General features: G+C 38.7%; 3 protein-coding genes and 1 non-coding gene across 10 annotated transcripts in view; 1 reads left to right on the forward strand and 3 right to left on the reverse strand.

The window, feature by feature from the left end:
• LOC149113057 (uncharacterized) overlaps window positions 1-9,030 on the reverse strand; it is a 20,193-nt gene extending 11,163 nt beyond the window's left edge. For 2 of the 7 annotated variants that reach the window (XM_089287786.1, XM_089287780.1), the window contains exons 1-5: window positions 8,943-9,030; window positions 8,774-8,831; window positions 3,307-3,428; window positions 1,326-1,450; window positions 1,121-1,185 (exon numbers count right to left, since the gene is read on the reverse strand). In XM_089287786.1, the coding sequence (XP_089143912.1) occupies window positions 1,121-1,185; window positions 1,326-1,412 (152 nt within the window). In that variant the 5' untranslated portion in view covers window positions 1,413-1,450; window positions 3,307-3,428; window positions 8,774-8,831; window positions 8,943-9,030. The other 5 variants (XM_089287781.1, XM_089287783.1, XM_089287785.1 and 2 more) reach the window with 5 other exon arrangements.
• Window positions 9,031-11,614: 2,584 nt separating this feature from the next.
• Trnas-aga (transfer RNA serine (anticodon AGA)) lies at window positions 11,615-11,687 on the forward strand. The gene has a single exon. It is a non-coding gene; the product is annotated as a tRNA-Ser (tRNA).
• Window positions 11,688-12,936: 1,249 nt separating this feature from the next.
• On the reverse strand, window positions 12,937-14,107 carry LOC149113059 (uncharacterized). Its single transcript, XM_089287787.1, has one exon. It carries the CDS (start codon window positions 14,082-14,084, stop codon window positions 13,392-13,394), a length of 693 nt encoding a protein of 230 aa, XP_089143913.1. The 5' UTR covers window positions 14,085-14,107; the 3' UTR covers window positions 12,937-13,391.
• Window positions 14,108-14,194: 87 nt separating this feature from the next.
• LOC149113060 (uncharacterized) lies at window positions 14,195-15,045 on the reverse strand. Its single transcript, XM_089288482.1, has 2 exons — window positions 14,309-15,045; window positions 14,195-14,201 (listed from the first exon to the last, which is right to left on the reverse strand). The coding sequence occupies exons 1-2, from the start codon at window positions 15,043-15,045 to the stop codon at window positions 14,195-14,197; spliced, it is 744 nt and encodes a 247-aa protein (XP_089144608.1).
• Window positions 15,046-15,460: the final 415 nt, after the last annotated feature.

Consider the following 15,460-nt stretch of genomic DNA (forward strand, 5'->3'; position numbering starts at 1 on the left):
AGAGTGCTGGTTCTGACACAAGTTCTTATTTTTCACCTTCTTTGTGGGACCAAGTCTATGCTTCACAGATCAAGAAACTCAGGAAGAGATTTTTGGTGGAACCAGCTCCCTTGTGGGCCAGTTCTTACACCCATCTCCTGTACAAAGCTCAAGATCCATTCAGTGCATCCAGACAGTCCAATTGTTCCTAAACAAGTGTTTTTTTTTTTTACCTTGTGCTGGCAATTTGGATGTGGGACCAGTCTATGCTTCACAGATCAAGAAACTCAGAAGAGATTTTAGGTGGAACCAGCTCCCTTGTGGGCCAGTTCTTGCACCCATCTCCTGTACAAAGTTCAAGATCCATTCTGCATATGAAGACAGTCCAATTGTTCCTAAACAAGTGTTTTTCTCTTGTGCTGCCAATTTGGATGAGGGACCAGTTTATGCTTCACAGATCAAAAAACTCAGGAAAAGATTTTTGGTGGAACCAGCTCCCTTGTGGTCCAGTTCTTACACCCATCTCCTGTACAAAGCTCACGATCCATTCAGAGCATGAACACAGTCCAATTGTTCCCTAAACAAGGGTTTTTTTTAATCTTGTGCTGGGAATTTGGATGAGAGACCTGTTGATGCTTCAAAGATCAAGAAACTCAGGAAGAGATTTTTGGTGGAACCAGCTCCCTTGTGGGCCAAAGCTCAAGATCCACTCAGCACTTGCAGACAGCCTAATTGTTCCTGAACAGGTTTTCTTAAAATCTTGCACTGGCAATTTGGGTGAGGGACCAGTCTATGCCTCACAGATCAAGAAACTGTGGTAGAGTTTTTGGTGGAACTGACCATATCCATATTTGTGTGACCTTACACTCTTTTATAAAAATAATTGTCTTGGATTGATGGATAAATCAAATTTTCCTTGCCCCCTAATTTATTAATTAACTTGAAATAGCAAACAATAATTTATTGAAATAGTCTCTGTCAGAAAAATTGGAATGAAATTTTCTCAGTCAGTTAAAACAAATTGTCACAGGACCAGGCCATATTTATTCTGGGTTTGACATCTTCACAATAATTTACACATAAAGGCTGCAGCAGTGTAGCGTTTTGTGATATACAGGATGAAGTTGGGCAAATACTTAACTGAATGCAATTCTGTGTTTCTTGGTATCTAGTCACAGAGAACATTATCACTTGAGCTCTTTTCTCCTGATGAGGAAAACAAGTGAAAGATATTTATAAACTACATGTAAATAATATTTAATTAATCCAAAGGAATACAGTCGTAATTGTATACAGCACATGCCTTACAGGCTTAACATGCTTAACCCACCAACTGTTAAACTCACCACGAATTCATGAGCTTGGGAAAGGTCCCTTAGGAAAGGTGGAGCCAAGCAAGATATGAGCCTCAAGCAGCCCATGCAGGTATCCATGGCAACACTGTTAGCGGCAACCACCAGGCACTGTAATACTGAGAGAATCAGTGGAGATACTTATTACCCACACATGTATATTTACTGTCAGCTGTGAAAGGAAGGGAAGCAGGGTGAAAAAGCATGCTACAAACATGAATGGCACACAAAGCAAACTGCAAGTTCTTCCACAGCTAGCAAGCAACACTCTTAAGTCCTGCAAAATCCTGTATGAGACCCCACAGAGCATGCCTCCCCCCTGAAAGGCTGCTGACCAGCACTAGCTCAAGTCAAACGTTGCCTAAATTACAGTTATTCACATAGTGTATCACTTGACCAATATATTTACAATAAATTATGAAAATATCCTCAAGGGAACTGTGTTTAGTTTAAAAACATTACATGTAACTACTCAAGTGAAGTCTTAATTCAGAAACAAGTGGTGATGTATACCTTCTACATTCAAAGTAAGAGCCTTTAACAATGTGTATGAATGCAAGAGAAGTGATTTCACCTGAATTGAAACATTTTAAGACATCCCAATTTCTACTGGCTACAAGAGCTTTGTGAGTCTAGGGGAAGAAGTGGTCAATATACTAAATACATGTGGCCAGTAAATCCATGTGATCTAACTCAACAGTATGGGCTCAGGAAAAAAAACAAATTGAATTCCAGCTTCTCTTTGGGACAAGTAGCACTCAAATTTTGCTTGCCCTGGGCAAGTACTTGTCCTGTAAGATCAGACAGCACTTTTTGGGAGCCCTGAAGAGTGCAAGTGTACAACCAAGACTCACTGTGTGTAAAATAATGTTATCACCAATAAGCAGAATTTTGCCACTAATTTTAAGCAAGAAAAATCCTTGTTTATAATACAAAAATGGTGAATAATACCAAAAGGCCTTCGAAAACTTTCAATTACTATGAATTTCCTAGCCCCAAAACGGATTTAAAAACACTGAAAATATGGATTAAAAAGTACTTTGATTTAATTTTGCTTTAATTTTAAATTTAAAATTGCTCATTTGCACTCCATCCCTGTCACCAAGGGTTCATAATATAAGGCTTTCGTGCAAAAAGGTCGTTCATAGCTTTTTGGGCCGATTTTTATTTTTTGCAGGATTGAGCTAATTTTTGGCAGACTTACTTGTTTTGACATGAAAAGCATCGTTGCATTATTGTTTTTGTTGATTTGTGCTTCGTTTTTGAGAAATAACATATGCAAAAAAAACTCAGTTTTCCAAGCGGCATCTTTTGGAGCAGATCCTTCAAGGTGGATTCTGACATGACATGAACTTAAGGTAATAAATTCACAGAAATTCTGTTGCTTATTTAGATAATTAATGTAGGATATTAGATCTAAAGCAGTGACTATTGACGACTATTCGTCACTTTTCGCTACTGTTCGCCACTATTCATACTATTCGAGACTACTCGCACTATTCAGGACTATTCGCTATTTGCTATTTGCGATTATTCGCTATTCGCAATTCAGGTTTTCCAGGCACCCCCTGAAGCAGTGACAAGGACACAAGCACAAAGTGTTTGTTGTTGAGATATTTTTAGTTTTTGTATTGGATCTTCTGCCTGCAGTTTGAGTAGCTGTGCATTTGGAAAGTTTGAGCTAATATTTTTCATGCCATCAAAGTGTACTTCCAGGGCTGTGCTCTAGAAGTGCCCAGGTGCCACAGGTGACTAACTTCTGCCTTTGGGCGACTGGAAAAACTTACTTTTTTCATATAAGCTGAAGTGCTGGGCACCTTTAGGCTCCTAGTAATTTTTCTTGGACTGACTTTTAAAATAAATCCATATAGAATTGGGGTTAAGCTTATTCCTATTGCTAAAATTAAAACATCTACTAAAGTTTATTTGTATCATAGTAAACTTAATCAAGGTGCTTAATGATCAGAGAACTTACGACTTCTTCACTAAAAGTCTGCTTTCCTAGCTGGTTCTGCAACTACAAGTAAGCCAAGCTTGTGTTTTATTGCTTCAGGAGAAAATGGCATTTCGATGTTTAGACAAACAAAGTCCTTAAACCTAAGGAGGGAGATAACACATACAAGGGTGAAGTTACTGAAAACAAGAAGCTTTTGGCTCCTGCCATTTTGAATTCTTCCACAGTTTAGAGTAGTCTACATGTAGCTGTACCAACCCTTGTAGGGTAATTTTGATCGAACGTTTATCACTGATATCCTTCGACACTCAGTGTATGACATCTGCAGATTGCAGACTGTAGACAGCAGACTGCAGACTGGAGATTTTTAACCCAATATTGTACTTCCATTTCTGTTACAGAAAGCTAACTTTAAACAAGCTAACCTGGGCACTATTCAGGCTAAACTGAGCGCTATTTAGGCCTAAGTGTAGTCTGCAACTGGGGTCTGCAAATATAATACACTGGTTGACACTCTACTGTGGGTGCCTTTGGTACACACGATCATGGTGTATGACATTTGCAGACTGCAGACTGCAGAATTTTTAACTAATGCAGCTATCAGTGTTATGCCTGAGGGGGGGACCAAGGGAAGAGGTGGGCACTTTGAACGTCTGTGCACACCCCACATGGGGAATTTTAGCAAACTTTGAACATAAATGTTGGCCCGGGGATCGGGAAGTTTGAACAATGTTAAAAAAATGCTGGCCCCAGGGTCGCGAAGTTTGAACAATGTTAAAACGATGAAAGCGACCAGGGTTTTGAATGCAGGGAGCTCTGATACGAGTGTTCCACCATCTTGAAAGTACCCAGAATTCCCAGGAGTTCGAGCATGTTTTCCACGCTTTCCAGTTGCAATAAACTGGAGGAATGAAAGGTAAGATAAATCTTTTTAAATTCATTGAAGAATACTGCACTTTGTTGAAACTACAGCAAGAGGGCCAATAATGACTTGAAGAAAGAACCAAGATAAACTTTAACGTTCATAACTGAAATTTTTAGACTCTATGAAAAACTAGAATGACTGTACATGTAGATGGTCCCACACAAAAAAGTCCCAAGCATCTCGGGTGCAAACAGACGATCCCATAGTTCTCGGGATAAGAGGAAGAATTAGAAAACACATACTCCTAAAAACTCTACACAGATCCCTTGATCATTCATACTTTGAGACAAGAGAATACTTTCCCACTAATTTTCAAAACACGGAAAAATTCAGTTCCTCAGGCTTCACATTAACAGCGCAGTTTCTCCCTGCTTTTAGCGATATCTCCAGAGGTTACATTGACTGTCCTTTCCCGTTCCAATGCTCTAACGCATTTCTTTCCAAGTTTGGTCATGAAATTCAACTTGTATCGTCTTACCACAATTTTCTTTAGTCTCTGTGTTCATTAACTTGAGAGTTCCTGGTTGTGTTCCTCCCCCAATCCCGTTTTCCGTATTCCTTATTTTGGCGCCACTCCCAGAGCTTTAAATTTTTTTCAATATGCTACTCCTAGTAAATTTGATCATCCGTTTAATTTGATTATCTTTTGCCTCTTTTCACGTCTCCCCTTGTCCATTAGCTCGCAAGTTTCCCAGTGTGTGTCAGCCCCTCCACCCCCCCCCCCACCCCTCCCCGCTTCCAGCACATTACGCATTCGCCATTTTCATGCTTTTTCCAGAGGATCCATTGTATCAAACCAGAAGCATATAACCTAGTATAGGTGATATGCTTATGATCAAACTTTCTTTTCATGCACGTTTCCGTGCAAATCTGGTTATAAATTCAAAGTGCTTCGCTCTTTTGCATCCTGTGTTGATTATCTGTGCCTGTTTTATGCATATTCTTATCCAGTAATTGAGATTTTCCCGTTGCGCATTCCTCACTTACATTACGCGACCTCTGTTTTGCGCTTTTTCCAGCGCCTCCAATGTATCTCAGTGCCCTCTTGCGATTTGCGGTTTTTCCAGAGGTTATTTTGTATCTATCTTTCTTTTATTCCCACACACGTTTCCTCGCAACTTTTGTTATGAAATTAAGTTTTGCCGTCTTGTACTACGTGGATTTTCTGTAGCATTTTGAATGCTCCCCTTTAGCTTGTCAATTGTTAATTTCCCAATATTTGTAGCGAATTACAATGTATATGCACTTCCCTTTTAGCGCACTACAATTGTTCAGGAAAACCTCTTTTAATGAGATTTTACTGTCACGTCAGTAAAATATAGTTAATGGAGCGTGACGTATGTTCCGAATGAGCCGTTCATGGCGGCATCACTTTCTATAGAGCTATTGAGCAGCTATATTCCAAAGGTCAACAAACTGTAAGCGTTATTGTAGCTAAACCTAAAACATTGTAGCTTTGTTATCTTCTGAACGTTATAACGTACCATAGCATTGGTGCAAAGCATTAAAGCACTATTCATGTTTAAGATGTTACACGTGTTAGGGTAAGCTGTTCGGTAGTACAGCCTTTTCTACTGGCTTACAAGCAGACGAACGTCTCCATATAAAAGCTCGGAAAACTGTTCAGAGTCCATTCTGAGTTCGTCTAAGCAACGTAGCTATTACTTATTGTAAATCTATCGTTTAATTTTCCCTCCCTCCCTCCCTTTGGAGACGAGGTTGGTCATGTATTCCTGCATAACAAACAAGGGGTCACTCCTGTGTGGTGCGGTTAAGTCTGCGCAGCGACTTCCCCCAAGCTTGTTGTTTTTTCATCGCCTTTGAACATCGCTTGCTAACCGATACTCTTGTCCGATCCAGCATGTGCTATCTGTCATTCAGCTCATTGTGCTGGGGAGATAAGTCAGGTTGTTTTGTCACGCTATCGCCGGAAGTCGCATGGGCTAACCAAACGCAAGGCAGTGTTCCCCCATTAACGCCATCACGAGTTGTTTGTATTTGAGTAATAGCTCTGGTTCAATCGCAAGTCGCCACGGTTAACTTACTTTCACTAGAAACAACGACATTAACTCAGATAAATTAAAACACAATATTAAAACATTAGAAACTGGTCATTGGGTCAATGAGCTTCAGAGAGCCCAATCTCATCATTTTGGAGCTGGACCCATTTTGTCTTGATACTCACAAATTCAAACAGCGATATATTTGCTAATCATAATGAGCTGTAGCTTTGATGCTTTCACCGATTTTGACCTCAAAAGCGTTGGTCCCGGAAAAAAAAAAAATCCAGAAAATCATTTTCCAAACTGAGCAACTAAACACATTTTTTGCCTCACAAATACAGCAATGAAATGAGGTATTAAACACAAAGACATACTATAAACGGGATTAAAAAACAACAACGACTGGATAATTTAATGCAACTTTAAATTGTGATGGTAAATTTCCAACTAATTTTAAGAATTTTGCAACATTTCAAGACAATTTCATAAAATGTGAATTAACGATTGAAATAGTATCCAACTTTGGAGACGGCTACATCCTCAAGGAAATTAAATGCATGTTTTTAACTTTCTTTGTAATTGTAAATTTTAAAATAATTATAAGAAGTTTCAAGTGTTTCAAGGAAATCTTTTAACATGAATTACAAATTAAATTGTATCCAAGTTTAGAGATGGCTAAATTCTCAAGAAAATTAAGTGCCTTTTTATTTTTGTTCCTGCAAGTGTAAATTTATAATAAAGAATTTTGCAATATTTCAAGAGAATCTGTAAATATGACTTCGAGATTATATTGTATGGAAATGTAGAGACAGCTATATCCTCAAGTAGTGCGTATTTGTGGTTCTGAGAGCTTTATAACGTACATTGCATTTCAGCAGCGATTTCCTTGTACATGTACCCTCACATCACTAACTTTACAATGGCCCATAATGTTTTGTCAAGAAAAACACAACCCAAATGGGGGGTAATTATTTTCATGGATTCTCCGTGAGTTCTGGACCGTAAAACAACCAAGACTTTGTAGCCTAATTTCAAAGGGATTAATAAACAGAACAGGTAATTGACATTCATTTTGTACTTATCACTTCAGCAAAAGTTCAAACAAAGTTATGAGAGTTTAGTTTTAAAAAGAAATAAAATATCCAAATCACATAGTGAAATCCCAATTTTGATTTCTAAATTCATCAATAATGCATTGTAATAAATCTGCATAGTCAAAGTAATGAGAGTTTGGCAGAAATGAAAATTGAATATTTTTGAAAACTCACAATGTTTTTGAACTCCATAAAAAAACCAACGATAAAACCACTGAATGGCAAATTGTAATCACCATTTTCACTTTCTACTGATCAATAATTCAATAAAGCCTAATTGTCAAAGTAATTGGAATTCAGTAGAAATCGAAACTAAGTCTCTTTGATTGTGGTGATACACAATTGACATTTTGGAACTTGAAAACACTCATCCCCCTGCCCTGTAGAACTTTTGAATACCAAAGTGCAGTTATTATTATTTTTTTATTTCATCAACAATTCATTTTAGCATCTGCACATTGCACTTAACTGGTGATTAACAGATTGAACAAAACAAAACATTTCAAACTTTTTCACTGCCAGTCGTCATAAATTATTTTCAAAGTATTTTGCAGATTTGGGTAACTTGCAAAATGTATTGTTTTTCAGACAATGCCCACAACAAAATATCAGATAATAAATCAGCATCGAGAAAAATCTTAGAGAAAACTAGTAGAATACATGCGGTAGTTGGCAAAATTTCTTACTTAAATTTAACCTATCTTGATAAAAAATTGGCTGAAATGGCAACATCCCTTGCAAGCTTTACGCTGTGTGTACAAAACACTCTTAAATGTCGCCAAGTCTGAAACAGCTAGGGTATCGATGAAAGGGTCAGTACTTAAATAGGGTATCAAATTTTTGGTCAGAGCATTAACAGGATAGGAAAAATCATAGCAAAAATAAAAAAAAATTGTTTGCTCTTAAATAGGGTGAGGGTTTTCGGAAGTGCCCCCACCCAATATTTCTGGGAGTACCCCCTCCCTCGTGGGCATAGGGAGGGGATGTGGTGGTATCAAATTGACTGATACAAATACATGTATGTACAATACAAGTAAAAAAGCATTTCCAAGAAATTAATTTCCATAACATATAACAGTCTACACATAAACTTAATTGCCATGTGTTGTCTCATTCCAGATAAATTACTCTAAAAAATCTCGTTATGATTAAACAGAGACCAATAATTTATCTGAGATAAAATTATACATCTTCAAAGGCAGAAATAGCCATTCTATTTATTTGATCTTGTCTGCCGTGTGTGTGTGTGGGGGGGGGGGGGGGGCAACACTCGCGAGAATACTGAAGATACCGCCGGTGGGGGGCAACACTCATACACATATGGCCGGGGGGGAACATACATGATGATGTTTCATGCAGAACGAAGCTAACTTAGAAGCAAGCTGGAACCCAATCAAAAGGGGAAGAAATGCATATTACTACAATGTAAATAAATCAAATATATCTTGTTTGTCCAAAAAGCTTACCTGTAATCCGAGTTCAATCGCTCGCCAACAAAGCTCCCCAGCTCCAAGCGAAGTTCTTCTTTGAATATACAACAGGTACACTGATAAGGAGAAAGTCCTCCATACGAACAAAGCATGAAAGCACTACAAGGAAAGGTACTAAATACACAACGAATAAGAACAAATTAACCTGTTAATTAGTCTGCCTTTTTCTCAGCCTCGTTCAACAACATGGACGAACTGTTGTTGCAAAGAATGCTGGGGTAGCTTGGAGCGTTCACTGCTCTCACGCGTTACCCGCGCGAGTTGGTGTCGTGACAATATTCGCGCGTAATCCATACTTTGCCCGGGTGTGTGTGTGGGGAGGGGCAAGCGGGTGGAAGGAGGGGAAGGTTACTCCCAGAAAAATTGAATATTTTGTGCGGCCCGCTTCCCAAAACCCTTACTCTATTTATGGCCAAAATCTACGATTTTCCCTACCCTATTTCTGACCTGACCAAAAATAAATTCGAACGCTCTTAATATTTATAATCTGCCCCTGACCCTTATATCAGAACACTGTTTCAGCCCTGCCTTGTCGACTCCCGATAACTCAAACCTTCAAGGGAAATTAAAAAAGGTCGAAAAAGGTTCGAATTATCGGAGTTCAAGTTATCGGGAATTGAAAATAGTCGGTTTTGTATGTCGCTGAAAACAGTCGGTTTTGTATGTACTGCGGACTATTGTGTTTATATCAAGCTAAAGAACGCTTTAATTTATTGAGACAAAGCTTCGTAAGAAGATAAATGGGTTTTGAGCAGAATTGTGGATGATTTCACTTGCGTCAGTTTTACGCTTTCAGTGTTTCGGATACCCAAAACACTAGGGATTTGTAACAGCGTTCGGGGTAGTTCGGGGGAAGGGACGGGGAATTTTGTTGAATGACGATATTTTGAATGTCCGGGAACATTGAAAACCTTTGTCATAAAAGAAGGTATGTTATTAAATCACTATGCATGATAGAAGTTGAATTATTATTGTTGTTGAATAAAAATGATTGTGGTTGAAGTTGAACAAATATTGTCGAATGAAAATGATTTTGGTAGAAGCCGAATAATTATTTTTGTTGAATGAAAATCATTTGGGTTGAATTCGAAGTTGAACAAATATTTTTGTTGAATGAAAAGAATTTTGGTTGAAGTTGAAAGAAAATGCGTATTGTTGAATATAAATATATGTTGTTGAACATAAATATAAGTTGTCGAATATGAAGGGGCAAGTTGTTGAATTTTGCAACATTTGGCTAACCATAAGCGGGAGGTTCGAGTTATCGAGAGTTCGAAGTTACTGACGGTAAAATTACACTAAAACACGCCATATTTTTCAGTACCACGTGCCTTCGCGAGAGCTGTAAAGCGTTATTTCCCGTGGCCTGTGTAGGAAGCCGGAGCAAACTACGGGCGTAAATCGTCCGAACGCCTTACGTTTAGGAACGTTGGAGTGGACCCTGGATGCAGCGAACTGGGAATCGATCTTTAACCTGTCTACATGTCAAAAGTGATATCTGAAGAAAAACCGTAGTTCCAAATTAAAAGAGAAAAGCTCTACGAACAAGGTCGAGGAGAAGGTGAAGGGTTAACAAAAGAAAGGCTGACTTCAAATCTTGAATCAGCTAGCACCCTTAAAAATCAAAGCAAGAGATTGTTCAATGTTTTTTCTCTTCAGTATATATCTGGAAAAAAAAAGTTGACCTTTTTCGTCTAAAATTGCTTCTAGCAAGGTGACGAGCGAGTGTCAAAACGGAATTGATGTTTTATACCTTTCGTTCAACTGCGCGCGATCTCAAAAAAGATGTGAATCATTTTTCGAAGAAAAAGTGATAGGAATTTTTCTCTCAACACAATCTGTCCTGCTTTTAAAAAGCGTCAATCTTCTTCTTAACCGCTTGTTAATTCCTTCCTTTTTTTCACGCTGATCCACGCGCGTTAACGTGTGTCACACACGTCTATGTTTCAGACTTAAGTAACATTTCCATGCCTTTCTTTCGATTTTTGCATTTTCACGCGTGTTTCACGCCTGTTCTACACGTATTAGTCTTGAAAAGCATTTTCGTGCTTTCTTGTGAATTCCATGAGCCTTTTTTTTTCGTGCTGATCCACGCGCTTTAACGTGCGACACACGTTTATTTTCTCACAAGGGTGTTTAAGAATTTATTTAACGAAATTTTAATTAGTGAGAACGTAACAGGAGCCATATGGCTCCTGGTGAGAACTGACAATTTTTACCAGGGATCTCCGTTCCCTTGGCATCGTAGTACCTGGGGCTCGTACGTAGTCGTCTCGACACACTGTAAATCAAGCAGATGCTAGATTGTGAGAGAACATCATACAACCAATACAACTGATCATGGCAAGCCACACGCCTTCGAGTCTACGGTAAAATACTAGGTTTATCGAAGTGTGTTTTTTTTACTCGCGTTGTGCTGGGTCGGTAAATTAGGTTAACTAATTCCACTCGAATCTCCATTTTGAAACGTATTTAGAGTTGCTCTACCAATGAAATATAACCATAAAATTTGCAATATTATAAAGAAAATTTTCAAGGTAGAAATTTTTCAAGGTAGAAACATCAACTCAGATGGGATCCCATCTGGAACTCGGAATTTTTTTCCGAGTTGATGTTTCTACCTTGAAAAATTTCTACCTTGAAAATTTTCCTTATAATACCCACTTTGGAGGGTGGTTGGTTGCATCTTTGATATACCTTAATGTGACTGCGCGATGCAGTTAGTGAGTTCATATGCGCCAAGACATCATTTGGCTGTATGACTGCGCGATGCGGTTCCAGTCAAAGACCCACATTTCACCCTTGCTCACCATAGAGGCTCCAGTAGCTCAGTGGTTAGAGCATCCGACTAGATCACGGAGGGTCGTGGGTTCAAATCCCATCTGGAACTAGGAATTTTTTTCCGAGTTGATGTTTCTACCCTGAAAAATTTGGAATCGTAATTAAATTATAAAATAGAACGCAGTTAAAGTTTAAAATTGCAATTTTCGTTGAGCTTGAAATAAAAATAAAAGACTTTATTTAACCTGAAAGGCCAATCAGTGATCACTGGATCACTGGTATTAACTGGCGATCAGCATTTACATATAAAATACAGCTATTCATAAAATTGTACTTTAAATACTAAACATTTCCACTAAAAATTACAACCATTCTGGAGATTATGTAAAAACAAGCATTTAAAAAGAAGAGCGACAACAACAAACAAACTAACAAGCTTATGACAGATTATATTGATTTTACTTTTAAACTGTCATTACGCTCTTAGTGAAGGAAGTTGTTTTATTTTTAATAGTCTAATTACGCATATTCTCCGCTGAAAAAAGAAAGCTGAAGAGCATCAGTTCTAAAAAAGAAACGTTTCGCTGTTTATCTTTTCCTAAACAGAATTTTACGACAATTTTACTAGTACAAGGACGAATGAGAAATATATTAACATAAGTGACACTTAAAGGAAGCGAGAAAAATACATACAGGCGTAAAGAAAGACATGAAAACAAAAGTATTGAACAAAATATTTCGTGCAAAAAATGTTGGTCTGCGCGTTTGGCCTCGATTTAACCTTGAACACTTCAAAAATTTAAAACACTTAGAATACCTAATAACGGCCGTTTCGTAAAGATGTTAAAATCTCATGATTTTAAATGATACGTCGTCCGCACGTTGATGAAAATGGCGGCAAATGTAAACCGATATGTTTACATTGCAAAACTAATCACACGAATATACTCAATTATTTTTGAACAAAGACGTAAAATGAAATTGCCACGCTTTCATGGCCACTCAGGCTCTGTATGGGGTGATTAAGGATTTTAAATTGGGAGGCATTACAATACAAAGCTGCGATCTGATTAGTATTTCTGAAAGGAACGTTGCATTATCCGATTTCAAGTCCGTGAACGGGAGACATGGAAGCAATAGAAGTTACTAAATCACAAAAGAGTCGCCATCACGCTGGCACAAAAAAGAAAAAAACAATGAAAGAGTCAAATAAACCTGCCGGTTTATCGTAACTACGAGTTAGGGAAGACATTGCCAGTTGCATATTCATGCGAATTTACATTATTTGTAAAATTTTGAGTTTTTAAAATTTTATATTTGTCTGTTTGTACATTTGACAATAATTATCGTGCAAGCCGTTTCGCTATTCAGATTCTATATTTTGCGGCTGGATCGAAAACTACTAAGACCACCCACCGATCAAGCAGTAAAATACAACTCAACGTGGACAAAGAGCGATGGGGACATTAATTCACCGTGTTAACAGGTTGCCTAACAATAGCTCTAAGATGGATAGCCTGGACCCTAAATGGCCCCACGAGCGTTCATGGGACACTATACCGGTGTAGCACTTGTCGAGAGCAGGCCGGTCAAAGAACTTCAAGAAAACAGCACTGAAAACGAAAGGGAGAAACAACTACTTTGGGGGTAAAAAAAAACTAAGAACTGTCACATTTCAAAATAAAAATGAGCGATAGAAATTTTACACAACGTTTCGATGTCGTCATGACATCATTGTCAAGTGACAAGAAAATAACGGTTCAACAGTGTTATATATGCGGGGAGAGGTGTGATTGTTCATTAACATATTTGTTTAAACAAATAGTTTCGCACGGATGGAATCCGATTGCGTGTTCAGGCTAGGTTTCTTCTTTCTAATAAATGGCATTTCGTAAATCAAACAATCCAGTTTTCCGTTGTATTTCTTTAGGACGGAAAAATTATTGGCAAGGTCGTCGATGTTATAAAGGCCGTGATCGTTCTTTAAATGCTTTCCGATTGCGGAGAACCTGTGTTCATCAATACGTTGGTGCAAATGCCGGCTGGTATACCCGACATACTCTGCATCGCACAGATCACATTGGTAATCGTACACTACGCATTGTTGATTAATTAGAGATGGTTTTGGTTCACGCATCTTGAGATCTTCACAGATTTTGCGACTCTTGAATACTGGTTGAAGAGTGTGATCGATTTTCTTGCTCAGGTCAGATAGTTGTTTTTTCACTGCATCGGCCGACGTTTGATCTTTAAATGGCAATACCACTCGGTGAACAGTATCTTCGTTGACGGGTAGTTGAGGTGGCACGAGAGGATCTTTGGTCATCATTGAGGTGACAAAGTGAGAAATGATGGAGTTAATTAGGCTTTCAGGGTACTTGAGGTTCGTAAACATCAGCTTCAGGCGATCACATTCAGTCACGAAAGACTCCCATGTGGATGACAGGTGAAAAGCACGGTTTTCCGTGGTTTTAATGAGCGATTTCTTTGTTCCTTTTGTCCACATGGCTTTGGTGATGGAGTAGTAGGCCGGTATTCGTTGGTTTCCGGTAAACACTGGTTTCCAGTTTGTGACCTTTCTTAAGTATTTCCATACCAAGAAATGGCAGCTTGTTGTCAGAAGCTAGTTCCATTGTGAAATTTATGGATGGGTGACAGTTGTTAAGTGTTGTTAAAAAGGCTTCTGCTGCTGGCACATCCTTCATCGTGGCAAGCGTGTCATCGACGCACCGCCTATAAAACTCTGGGAGCTTGTTGTCATGTTCTAATTTCTCTTCGATGGAGGAGAGAAATGCGTTTGCCATAAGGGGTCCCAAAGGTGAGCCCATTGCCACTCCGTCAGTCTGTTCATAAAGCTTGCCATCGAACTGGAACAATTGGTTCTTAGCTGCTACTTCTAGAAGTTGAATCAGGTCAGGCTGAGTGATGTTTAACTTGTGTGTTTCGTTAAACCAGTTGTTTACGAACGCTTTTTCGGCGATCATTTCGATAGTTTCCTTAAGTGATACATTAGTAAACAAAGACGTGACATCATAGGATACCAAAATGTCATTTTCGTCGACTTTTAGGTTTTGAATCTCTTCCGCAAAAGCGAACGTATCAGAAATCGTGTAGCGATTAACTGACAGCGGCTTCAGTTTTTCATCAAGCCACTTGGCGAGCGCACTGTTGTAGGTGCCCGTGGCAGACAAGATTGGTCTCATTGATAACTTATCTTTGCGTGTCTTTGGAAGACCATAACGGTGGGCAAGGCGTGAGCCTTTCTGACAAGCGGAATTGGCAATCTCCTTTGGCAAAATCTTACGAACCACAGAATCGAGGTGCTTCTCCTTCTGCAACAGGGGGTGGTAATGTTTCAATGGCCGGCCTTTCATTTTTGGTCTCTGCAAGCTGACAGGAGCGAATATAGATGTATCGTTTATAGATGCCTGACCCAGAAGGCTATAAACATAATCAGATTTGTTCATAACGACTACACCGGTACCTTTATCTGGCTTCGTTACGACGATGTTATCTAGTTGTTTCAGCTGCTTTATGGCCCTTTGCAGTGTTTTCGGTGGCTTCGGTAATTTGCTCTCGATGTAATTAAGTGCAATCGATCGGAGGGTGGCTGCGATTAACTCTTTCTTGTCATCGGATAGAGTGCGCTCCAGTTTCCAGTACAATTTCTCGAAACTAGCTTGTACATTAATGGCGGATATTCGTTGTGGCAAGGAAAACTTTAAACCTCGGCAAAGAACTGTTGAACCGCCAGACTGTTGAACCGTTATTTTCTTGTCTTTTGATAATGATGTCATGACGACATCGAAACGTTGTGTAAAATTTCTATCGCTCATTTTTATTTCGAAATGTTCATTGAAATTTAATCTCATTCAAAAATTG

The sequence above is a fragment of the Orbicella faveolata genome, unplaced genomic scaffold (genome assembly GCF_042242905.1).
Source record: "Orbicella faveolata isolate gen_17 unplaced genomic scaffold, um_ofav_v1 contig_15, whole genome shotgun sequence".
Classification (NCBI taxonomy): Eukaryota; Metazoa; Cnidaria; class Anthozoa; order Scleractinia; family Merulinidae; genus Orbicella; species Orbicella faveolata.

Bases quoted from the DNA above. Each gene is read 5' to 3' on its own strand.
- LOC149113060 (XM_089288482.1), bottom strand. From the start codon at position 15,045: ATGAACAAATCTGATTATGTTTATAGCCTTCTGGGTCAGGCATCTATA.
- LOC149113059 (XM_089287787.1), bottom strand. From the start codon at position 14,084: ATGTGGACAAAAGGAACAAAGAAATCGCTCATTAAAACCACGGAAAAC.